Raw genomic sequence first — 12,428 nt, forward strand, 5'->3', positions numbered from 1 at the left:
TGTCATCACAGTAACTCAGTACAACAAGTTGCAAGAAAGTTTCATGTTTTAACGGGTTTTATACCTTGTTTATATCTTAGCTTAAGATATAAACAAGATATACACAGGATCATCTCTTAATGAGATCCTGGCCCTATTTATGTCCTATCTGTGGCAGTTAAATGCTTCCATATACCCTGGGGCTGCTGTTTATCACGAAAGAGACATTTTAGCTTTTCTTTTCAGTTAAAATGTTTACATGTCACATTGTTAGGATTGGTTTAAAACGTTTATTACTATTTCACAAACATCTTACGTCCAAATCAGAAAGCAATTCTCCTCTTTTTGTTTCTCTTTCAGTTTTTTAACCATAAGAAAAGTCAGATGAGTAATTCCTCATTATTAAAAAATTAACTATTGCTGTTAAGTAGATACACTGTATAAATTAGTTGGGATTTCACTCATTTGTTTTAGTATATACTCGTATCTAATCAGAAATAATCATCAAAGTAATAGCCGTATAAAATTTATGTAAATTTTTACAATGGTTTTATTGATTAAACTCATTGTTTTGTTGTTTGTGTGTTATTGTCTTTAGAATCACCGACTGAGTGATTGCCGCAATTTAATCCGCGTATTTAACCATAAATTATATGTCAATATTTTCTTACATTTTTTCCCAGTTCATTCTATCAGATTCTTTTGGCTTCTCTCTGCACTAAATAGTCCTTTGTTTACACGCAGTTCCCCCTTCTCTGCGGAAGGAGGCATTTGGTGGTGCGGTGTGTGACTCCTACCAGCTGTTTCCCGCCTTGAAAGCAATCCGATCAGCTGCACACACACCAACACACACTCACACAGAGAGAGACACGGTCATGCAGAGGGAGAAAGCAAAGGGGAGGGAGAAGGAGAGGTAGAGCGCCACACACAACGAGGGAACCCCATCAGCTGGAAGTCGAGTAACATTACAACTCTCGGTAGCCTCAAAATACACGGACGAGGGATTCGGATTTACTTTGAGGAATTAACCCGCCTCGGATCACGGGATTTTTGTCATCTGTTTCCCTTTAATCTAAAGGAGATTGCCGTTTTGTTTTTCATTTTATTTTATTTTTTATTATTTTTTTTGGAGAGGGGGGCCAAACTGGCGAGAGGCGAGCATGGAGTATTTCATGGTTTCAGCTCAGAAGGTGCCCCCGCTGCAACATTTCAGGAAAACGGAGAAAGAAGTGATTGGTGGTCTCTGTAGGTGTGTATATAAATCACATGTGCTCCATTCAGCATGATTATAACTGTAAGAACTGTCCACGCACTGAGGCAACATGTTTGATCTGATCTGTTATTGTGTACACGACCCGCTTACGGGGGAACTGCGGGCACTAATTAACACCAAACACCGGCGTTACACTGCAAATGAGCGGCTGGGTGTCTTATGCTGCCAGTGCAATATCTCCTGTTTTGTATTTTGCTCATTTAGTATAAAAATTCACGTATTTTGTGTCTAACAAACATTAACCACGTGGTTCCGTGCACACCACGCTGCTACTCCGCTCCAGAGCACATCCCACATCTATTTATCCTCAAATAATCTCTTATATAGGCGCTGTAATTTGCATACGAAAATGACATATTTTGCTACCGATTACTGTGGTCCTTTAAAGGGCCAGTTTTCGTTCCACACACTACTGGAAGGAGCTGGTTTGCTGAAAGGGAGCCGAAGTTATTGTGGGTAGTGCGGCCATGCTTGTGGCTTGAGCTAAAAGTGATGAGGAGGGGGGGGTCTGGTGTTAGTCTCGCGTTGTATGTTCTTCTAACCGTTTTCTGTTGATGTAAAATATAAACAGCTGTCGTCATATTTGCCCTTATTCTAAGTCGCGATAAAATAATTGGGGTTTCTGTGCTGCTTGCTGGCGCTATCGAGCCACCTCCACTGCGTCTTTTCATCCCGCACCTCTGCCATGCTGCCTGCCGCATTGTTGTAATGGCGGAGGACATGAAAAAGTCTGCTCCGAGCACCGAGGTGCTGTCGGGCTCTGTGGTGACCGACTGGCTCTTCTTTTAGCGGTTACAGATATTATTTTTAATACATTTCAGATAACGGGATATTTGGTGTTCGAGGGGAGGCAGGAATATTAAAAGTTGAGTTATTAATAAGGGGGTGTGTATGTCACGGAAGGCCCGTCGATACGTCCGCAGCCCTGCTAGTTGAAGGAGGCGGAGGAATCTTGTGCTGCTTGCTGCTGCGACTGCTGCTGCTGGCGCGCGGGTATTCTGGGAAATGTAGTCTTATTTCTGTTTGTCCCAAATCATCCAACAGTCAGCTGGTGTTTGGTTAGCAAAAATAAAAATAAACAAGTTAGTATAATAAATGTTGTTATGCTGATATATAAATAAACATGTATTAGTGTCATAAGCCTATTTAAGTTTATTATTGCGATTTTCAAATATGTGGTCTATTTTTCAATGTCAGAATTGGAGCTTTTTTGTCTCACAATTGTGAATTGTCGATTGTTTATGATTGTTGTAGGAATACAAAATATCGTCCGAAACCTTTCAGTTTTTCCCAAGACAGTTGGGGAGAAAATGTACTTTTATGAATTGACGGAATACATTGAGACTTTGTTGTCAGTATCTGAACACCAGTTTCTCTAAAGCACCATGTGATGACCAGCTGATAAAGATTTATTGTTTGAATATCTTTAAACCACAATATAATTAAATAGAGATGATCCTGTTGTTTATTTGTGCTTCTCCTTTTCTGCATTGGTTTCTAGCGATGCATCGATCAATCACCCAGAGATCTGAATCAGCTACTTTTCCCTTGACTGATTCTGATTATTGATCCATAGGACAAACAAGGAAAATATATTTTTATATTTTAGTCCTATTCCTACCAACTCACATTTGTTTTGGGCATCAATGTACAAAATGTACGTTTTGCATAGTTTTTTTTTTTAGGTTTAAAAAATATGGTAAAGGCTAAGGCGATGCTATTTCATACATGATTGGGGATTTTTTTAATGTAAAATTGATATTTGTCAGAAAAGACCTGATTGATGCAGTATTACATGTGAAATGCAAGATAAACTGACTGTGCCACCAGGTTAAGATGACCCTGGCTCTGCAAATGAAAGTATAACTGAACAGTAAAATGAATGGAAGTCATAGAATATTATGTCTCTGGACTGGTGAAAGATTTTTAATTTCTAAATTTGTTGCTCATCTGTTTACAGTCTATTATTTATTACATTAACAAGTCAGTCATTACAGCCTTATTTGCTTACTTTGTCTTGCTCCCCTTTTAAAAAAAAGCACTTTAAAACAGCTTGGTGGTAATCTACTGTTGGGGAAGGCAAAGCCCAGTTGTATTGGCAGTGCTGCAGTGATGCTTTGTGTCTGTGTGTATCTCCACACTTAACACTCACAACGCGCATGCACATTTTTTTTTCTCATCTGTGTCTGCACAACAGTTCCCAGTGTTTGCACTGAGGCAGCTGAGTCAGTACAGATAAGAGCCTGGCAGGAGATACAGAGGTGGAAGCAGAGGATGTTGCAGGAAGCTCTCTTAGAATTTCCCCTAAATTAAATCCCAGCACCTGGCTTACGAAGGCTCATTTTGACTGTTTTAAAGTATGAACATATTAAAATTGTAGTGGTTAGAGGCAAACACTGCCTGTGTGCTGCTTGTAGAACAAAATATCGGTTTACCTTTTGTTTAAGTAATTAATTACTGCTTTTAATGCAAGGCTGCACAATATACAATGCATTTTAAATGGAAATATTTTTTACACTAGTCATACCATTGGCAGGAAAAATAAGGTGACAAAATGAATAAAACTGCAACTAATAAGTGTTTCATAATAAATGCGTAGTTGCCGTATGCATTAAATGTTTCTGCTAAAGTTAAGCCGATGCTGACTCCCAGCTGAAGGCTTCCTCTGTGCTCAAAATTTATTATCAACTAACAGATTTGCTTCCCTCCCTGTTTTGTTTCCCCCTCAGTCTGGCCAACATTCCTCTGACCCCAGAAACAGCCCGGGACCAAGAGAGGCGAATTCGCAGGGAGATTGCCAACAGCAACGAGCGTCGGCGTATGCAGAGCATCAATGCTGGATTCCAGTCACTTAAAACACTCATCCCACACAGCGATGGGGAGAAGCTCAGCAAGGTGGGTCACAAACTGTGGGCTTGAATTAGATTAGGTGATGAGCTTGATCCAACGTGCTTTGAAAAAGTATTTATTCTGCTTCAACTTTTTCACATTTTGGATTTTAAGTGCTAGACCAACACATGGAGGTCTTAATTGTAAAATTGAAAGAAAATGATTCTTGGTTCTAGAACAATTTTTTTTCTAACAAAAATCGCTCTTATGCTTTTTTTATTTAGTTCCCTTTACTCTGTCACCACTAAATACAATCTAGTGCAGTCAAACGCCTTTCAAAGTTAGTAAATGCAGTTAACAGCAAACATGTAATAGGAAACTTCTCTACCGGTAAATTCAACTTCTGGCTTTACATACAGGACGCTAGCGAAAAACTTTGCTCTAAAGATCAGCCTGAATACCCCAACATGGTGTTGGCAGTATTATGTTGTGGGAAGCTTTTTCTTGAGCAATGACAAGTGAGACTTGAGACTAAGGGAAAGTTTGCCTTCCAACAAGACAAACCCACAACAGGAGATATGATGTAATGGCTAAGATTTACATCTAACTGAGATTTAAGTTTTAGCCACAAATCTAATTTGTGGCAAAACTTGAAAATGGCAACGTGAAAAAGGAATATTAATACTTTTGAAGTCGCTGTTGCTGTACGGGTTTGAACTTGCTGTTACAACCTCACTTTGATGTTCTTCAGGCTGCAATCTTGCAACAGACGGCAGAGTACATCTTCACTTTGGAGCAGGAGAAGACGCGGCTATTGCAGCAAAACAGTCAGCTGAAGCGGATCATTCAGGTACAGGTACATCAAGTTGCATAAATGTTCCCATACGTTTCTTTGGTTTTAGCACTCATCTGAACCAGATATCTCAATCTATGTTTGTTTTTTTCCCCCCCAGGAGTTAAGTGGCTCGTCCCCGAAGAGGAGACGGGCGGAGGAGAAAGATGAAGGGATCGGCTCTCCAGACATCCTGGAGGAGGAGAAGACTGAGGATCTGAGGAGGGAGATGATTGAGCTGAGGCAGCAGCTGGAAAAGGAGCGCACAGTCAGGATGATGCTGGAGGATCAGGTGACAGTCGGGTGGGAATGAACACACAGCTGTTTTAAGTGCGTGACTGACGCACCTTTCTCCCGATGCGTCCCGCCTAGCAGATGCGCTCCCTGGACGCTCAGCTGTACCCAGAGAAGCTGAAGGCGATCGCCCAGCAGGTCCAGGAACAACAAGTCCAGACGCAGAGTCTTGTTCGCCTGCAGAAGCAGCTAGAGAGGGACCTCACTCCAGCACACAGCCCTCAGGTTCAACACCAACGTTTTATAAAGAATTCAGCTTTTGTTTAATGACTAAATTTAGCTTTCAGAAGGTGTTTTACTTTATCATCACAAAATATTTGAAATTGAGTTTATCTTCAATATATGTCAGCATCTTTGTTGTGATAAAAGACTCAGAATAATTTTGACTGTCACATATGCAGAGCCTTGCAAAAGAAATTTTCACCCCTTGAACTTTCTCACATGTTGTCATGTAAACAAGGAAATTTAAATAAAGTTTCATAGATTTTATTGGAATTCGATATAGGGGTGGGCATTGTGGACTTATTTTTGCGGTGCAATTGTGATGACGATAAAAATTATGATTTAAAAACTTTTTACATTACTGTGAATGCATGACATAGCATTCATAACATCACACTGTGGCTCTTTGGTAGAGTAGTCGTCTTGCAATCGGAAGGTTGTAGGTTCGATTCCAGCTTCCTCCTGCCATATGTTGATGTGCCTCTGGGCAAGGCACTTAACCCCAAATTGCCTACCGATCTGTGTATCGGTGTATAAATGTGTGCGTGTTTGTGAGTGTGACTGGGTGAATGTGACTCTAGTGTAAAGCGCTTTGAGTGGTCAAAAATGACTGGAAAAGCGCTATATAAGTTCAGTCCATTTACCATTTCCATTTACACAGATACTATTCTTGAAAAATATTCTCAGTAGAAATAGTCTTCTTCAGCGTGCAAGTTACTGAAAGAAGTGTGATTTGCATTACTAAGATGTACACAATAACTGTATTTAATCATGTTTTTCATTTCACTGATATTTATTGATGTTAAATAAATTTTAACATCAATTTATTTAATTAAAATAGTAAAACTATAATGTCCGTTAATACGGTCACAGTTTTGCTTTTTATTTAACATCATTAATTGGAATTGATCAACACATCAATAAGTCAAAATGCCTGTCATAAAACAGTTTTCACAATAAATTGTACAATACATGCCAACTCCTAATTTGATGTCATAGACAAGTACAAAGGAGTGCATTATTCTGAATAGTGTGGAGTGCATTTGTATTTATTTAGCCCCTTATGGAACCATCACTTGCTGTAATTACAGCTGCAAATCTTTGAGGGGTATGACTGGTTCAATTATCAACATCAATTGATATGAAACACTTATATTGTGATAAATGTTTCAGCCGTATCATCCAGCCCTAGCCTTGGCCATATGAGCGTATAGGTATGCATTAATCTACATTAATTCATTGTTGTCTCTGGTCTCTCCTCAACAATCTTCCTGACCTATAAATTTTGTTTCCTGTTCTTCATTATGCCGTTTGTTCTCTAACAAACCACTGAGGGATTCACTGAACAGCTGTATTTACACTGGGATTCAATTACACAGGTTTTACTTGCTGGGTGACTTTTGAAGGCAGTTGATTGCCTGGATTTTATTTCGGGGGAGCAGTATCAAGGGGGTTAAACACAAAAATGCACCTCATAGTTTGTAGATTTCTATTGCCTTTGTGATAGAAACAGTGTTTGATTCAATTATTTGTTAAGCACGGCATAATTTTGCATATTACGTTGTTAGGGATCATTAGAATGATGTGTAAATATCGTTCTTTCAGGTGTTGGCTCCTGCTACCCCGCCCGCACCCACACATCATGCCACAGTCATCGTTCCTGCGCCCGCACAAACTCCCCAGCCCCATCATGTTACCGTGGTAACCATGGGCCCAACATCGGTTATTAATTCCGTGTCCACATCTCGGCAGAACCTGGACACCATCGTTCAAGTAAGCTGCACTTAAAACTTAAATTATCTTTCCTTCACATGACTCCTGCTGTCTTTTTTTTCCTTTTCTCCGCCACATCTGACCACTAGAGGGCGCCTTAGTCTCTGACGTGCCTCCTCTATTATTCCCTGTTTGCCTCCAGGCAATCCAGCACATTGAGGGCACCCAGGGGAAGGGTTTTGAGGAGGAGCAGAGGAGGGCGGTCATCGTCAGCTCGGGGCGCATCCTCTCCGACGCTGCGGGCTCAGACACGGCCTCCAACAGCGACGGACCCGACGACTGCTCGCTGCCTTGAGCTCGCCTGCCTGAAGGCTCGTGTACCCCACACCTTCATACACGCACACACTCACACACAGAAGGGCCCCAAAGCAGAACAGGGCTATGGGAGACTACAAACTCACAGCACTCTTGTTCTGTGGACGTAAACCGGGTTGGTAGTCGGATTATAGCACTCATTTTGACTGCTTTTCCCCATCTTCTTCTCTACATCAGATTTTACAAAAATAGGCGCCTGAGAAGGTTTACAATTACACATTCACAACCGTAGTTTTTCTCTTTTTTTTTTTGCTTAACTACAACCTCTGCTCTTTTTACCTACACAACAAACTCTTGTCTCTTCATGACTCTTTGGAACTATTATTAAAGCTACTAATTGATTTTTATGAACTCTCGGTCAAACTGGAAACTGGACTTTCAAACGCCTGTTAAACATCTCCATCAGCCGCCAGGACTGTCCTCCCGGCGCTGTCCTCCCGGCGCTGTCCTGAAGTCGTGTGGCTGATCAAAGAAACGGGAAAGAGGCCCGCGGGTGTGACGTCGGCGCCCGCCGACTGAGCGTGATTATTATGAAGACGGACGCCCTTTCAAACAGCTCCGCTCGAGAACCATCTGGGCTGTTTGCAAAGACACTGTGAGTTTGCAAGACTGTCCTAAAAGTTCTTTGTTATTTTATTAAGTCAAAATTTCATGTTTCTCTCTTAAATGCTCCACTAGAAAGTAAAAAACAAAAAAAAAACTAAAGGCCGTTTTAATGGCTGACTGGTGCTCATACGAAAAGAGAGTACACTTACTGGTTCACAACTTTAGTTTTGTTGATTTATTTTTTTTTCTGTTTGTTTTTGCTGGGCTGGGATCCCAGTAATCCCACATCTTGCTTGTTTTTTCTTTTACTGTTAACATCCTCTACTTCTGAGTATAAAAGCCCCTGGCCTGACGTATAAGCTAATCTGTTGGGCCATGATGAGTACTTTTGAGGAGTGTGTGTGTCTGAGTGTTTTAAGGCAGCGGGACTTCGTGGTGCCCAGGACTCTGGCAGTCTGAAACGCCACCACTTTAGCCTTGAAATGCACGACTCATTTATACGAAAAGGACGCATACAATCACTTCTTCGCTCGGTCTAGAGAGACTGTTTTGTTGCTTGTTCCGCCTTTTGGGACATAGGAGGATTATGGTGAAATTTGAGGAAGAATGCCCAGAGAACTCGTTAGTGTGCCATTCACGGTGACGACTGAATTTACTACATATGCTCTATGCATTTCCTAATATCTGTCCTTTTCGTACGTTTTCTGTTTCATTTTTAAATGTAATGACTGGGCGACTTGTAGCGAAGAGAGGTTACAGCTTGCCTTATTATGAGCCCTTATGGTTGGCTGCAGGGAGGCCATTCCTTCACACAGCTTCAGAGAACAATCTGGAAACTTTTCATTTGGGGGCAACTGATTTTCACCTCTTTGATCAGACTTGTAAACACCGGGCAGATGTCATTAAATATATAAATATATATTCCCAGTTATATAGTTATTTTTGGGTTTCTTTTAACCCCAAAATTTGTTTGCCCCAGAATGAAACATGTTGGTAGTTTACAAACTATACTAAAGGTAAATTAATGCAAAAATTGTGTTTGGGTATACAGTGCCTTGCAAAAGTATTCAAAACCTTTTAACTTTTCTCAATTGTTTCACATTAATATTATTCTTTTGATTTTATGAGAAAAGTCAACACAAGGTAGTGCATAATGGTGAACTGGAAGAAAAAAAATATCCTCAAGCAGGTTGTTCTTTCATATATTTTGCTCTATTTATTTAAAAAAAAAAACATTCCCACAGCATAATCCTGCTGCTAACCTTCTTCTTAGCGGTGATGGTTTGTTCACCAGGATGCAAAAGTGTGAGTTTGCCACAGATTTTGACTAGGCTGATCTAACATGCATGTGTTTTGATCTGAACCATTTCATTGGATTTCTGTATTTTCAGCCTCTCACAGTTTTTCTTCTAGACACGATTTGGCTAAATTCTATCTCCCATCAGTTCTGACAAGATTGAGAAAAGTTTCCCTACTACATGATGCTGCCACTACCTTGTTTAAACCATGGAAACTTTGTGTTGGGGGTCACATGTAGTGTGTGTTTTCTGCCACTTATTGATTTTCATGTAGGCCAGTTCTCATCTCATCTGACTCAAGCACCTTCTTCTACATTCATGACTTGTTTTTACGCAATTGCTGATTTCTTGTAGTTTTTTTTTTTTCTAAGCCCAAATTTGCACACAAGTGATTTACAAAGCACTTGCAAAGTAAAAAAAAACAACAACATTAAAACCATACATGTTTTTCCTTTCTCGACAGTTGTGTGCTTCTTTATGTTGGAATTTATGATCACATATTCCTAACTAAATGACTATGTGGTGTGAAACAGTTCAAGGGTTGTGAACACTTTTGCAAAGCACTGTATGTCTAGATTTGAAAGTTCGAGAGCCCTTGGTGTGAAATATGTGGGGGGGGGGGGGTGGAGAAACCTCCATAATAAGACATTCCATAAGATTGTATTGAAGGTTTCCTGAGATCCTGCAGAAAAATCAAATCACAGTTAGGACTTTCGGCTCCTCTCAGCATTTAGAGTCGACTGTTTGAGCTTTGAACTGCTGGACAGACTGTGTGTTAAACCCCAACACTCCTCGTCACGATTGACGAGAGTTGGGAATTCCCCTTTAAACCTGTTGATGTCAGGTGTGTCAGTTATTGTTTTAGGAAGAAGGGGAGGGTCGCTGGAAAACGGAGGATTTTTTTTTTTCCTGGTTCTTCCCAGTATCTGCATTGGAAAGTTTTCCTGCTGAATCCCAGAACTGGTTGCTCTCCGTTGCGTCTCTTTATTCTGTGTTTTGTGTTACAAAGTTATTATATGGGCATATCAGATTGTCAGATTAGTGGGGGAGGGACTAAGGATCACTAAATAGGGTGAAGATTACGAAGCACTTACTGTAATATACTGGAGTTTGCCTCTTTTTTTATGTGTAAAGGAGGATCTCCTCAGCTGAAGCTCTTGAGGTTATGAGTTAAAAAAAACCGCACAGCTGTGTATCCCCCAACCCTCCATGTCAGTCCTCCTACATTTACCAGTTTACCTTTCACATCTTCTTGCATCTTTTATCCTGTCATTTTATGTATTTTATGTATTTTATCTTTTTTTTGCAGCTCAGTTCCTTCCCTATTGTTTTTATTTGTTTCATTCAGTTTTTTTGTTTTTTTTTACTTTGTTAGACCGGTCAGTGCATATGGTCATCAAGAAGCTATTACGTTTTTTTTTTTTGTTTTTTTTATGTTTTGGGGATAAAGAGGCTTGTGCCTTTGTAAAGACAGAATAATAAAGTTTGTACTTTGTTTTTTAAACATTTGGCTCGTGTGTGTTTTCTTTTGGTATTACAGCACCAGCAATGACATGAATAGCTCTGTTTGTCTCGCTGCCAGTTCAAATCAATGGCGGTCGTTCGGGCCGTAAAGCCCAAGTGTTTGCAGCCGAGTGTTTGGTAGATGGGCTGTGGAAGAACCCCCTCCAGCCCCTCCTTCTCTTTACAGCAGCTAAATTAAGAGCGACCACTTTCTCCCTGACAGCGACCATGCACACCATGGACAGTGGGTGGCATCTTTTGTCATTTCCTGAGACGCAATGAACCAATCAAAGCTCCTTGTTCCCCAAAGATGCCGCAAGTTATTATTCTAAATGATTATTTTAACTTATCTTCATACAAATGGTCTCTAAAAGAGTTGAATTCTTTATAACAAATAAAGCATTTGATTTGTCAAAAATGCTTTGACAAATATCTCAAAATATATTTGTTATATTATGATATGTTTTTCATTGGGATTCCAACATTATTGCTTAAAAGTGTAAACTAAAGAAAGTGAAACTAATGTAAATTAATTATAGACAGAAGCATATTTTAAGCATTATTGTTTGATCATTGCAATGATTGTGTCTTGCAACTATTAGAAACCTGAAAGATCTTTTTTTTGTTTGACTTGTTTTTCCTTCCACTCAACTTTCCATTAGCTCTATTAAGTGACCGGTAATGAGTGACCTTTTGGAACCTGCCCCTGTTGTGGATGTTGCCCTCTCATAATCGCATGGGTCATAAAATTACATTTCTGTATTTAAAAATAAAATGAAAAGTGTGAGAATAAATCAGCTTTTTATTGCTCTTATGTAATTTAGTAATGTTTATGAGAAACTTTTAGGTTTTGCTTAGGTGTAAACTATAATTTTCTAAACAAACACAATTAAGAGCTTTCTAGTGAATCTACACTTTCTGAAAAAAATTGTTGAAGTAAATAATACAACCTAATTTTAGGAGTTTTAATTTAATTATTTCTACATTTAATTATTTGTACACGTCAAAAACTGGTTGTCTGTTCTGTGTGGACGTCTGAAAATAGTGACCTTATTACTGAGTAGGGACCACACATTTGGAAGGATCAACTTCTTATGTAATATCCTGATGTCTCTTAACTTCTTGACAGTGGCTTTTGGGCTACTATTAAGTTACAGTCTGCATAATTAATGTTATTAATGCTAGTGTTTGTCATGTGTATTTAAGTGAAAAGCTCGTGTTGTCTAGACTCTATAAAAGCCATCTTGCCTTTAAGAATCTTCCTCCAGACATGAGAAAGTTCAAAATGATCATGCTGTGGTGCTTGAACACGAGTCATTCGGGATGGACCTGGTCAAAGAAAGAAACCTCCTGCCATATTTGAGGATTAATTTACAGTTAAGATGTTGATTCCCGAGGAATGGTGAGATTATGTTTGCGACTTTGTGTCTGTGTGAGGATGATAAAACGGTAATCCGCCCAGCATCGGGCTGGGTGAGGGAGTTGAGGCTGACTCAGGCGAACTCTTCTCAGCTCTCACTCTGCTGATGGTAATTACTTTCACTAAGATGCCAGCAGAGTGAGT

The 12,428-nt window shown here is 39.8% G+C and overlaps 1 protein-coding gene across 2 annotated transcripts; it reads left to right on the forward strand.

Annotated features, from left to right (window-relative positions):
• The first annotated feature begins 794 nt into the window (after positions 1-794).
• On the forward strand, positions 795-10,867 carry tfap4 (transcription factor AP-4 (activating enhancer binding protein 4)). 2 transcript variants are annotated; one of them, XM_032587984.1, is made up of 7 exons: positions 795-1,228; positions 3,982-4,147; positions 4,833-4,937; positions 5,035-5,205; positions 5,289-5,432; positions 7,035-7,202; positions 7,345-10,867. In XM_032587984.1, the coding sequence occupies exons 1-7, from the start codon at positions 1,140-1,142 to the stop codon at positions 7,495-7,497; spliced, it is 996 nt and encodes a 331-aa protein (XP_032443875.1). In that variant the 5' UTR covers positions 795-1,139; the 3' UTR covers positions 7,498-10,867. The 2 variants fall into 2 exon arrangements, with proteins under 2 accessions (XP_032443875.1, XP_032443876.1); XM_032587985.1 differs by having other exon boundaries at positions 796-1,228; positions 4,833-4,931.
• The last annotated feature ends 1,561 nt before the right edge of the window (positions 10,868-12,428 follow it).

Source organism: Xiphophorus hellerii, chromosome 16 (assembly GCF_003331165.1).
Source record: "Xiphophorus hellerii strain 12219 chromosome 16, Xiphophorus_hellerii-4.1, whole genome shotgun sequence".
Classification (NCBI taxonomy): Eukaryota; Metazoa; Chordata; class Actinopteri; order Cyprinodontiformes; family Poeciliidae; genus Xiphophorus; species Xiphophorus hellerii.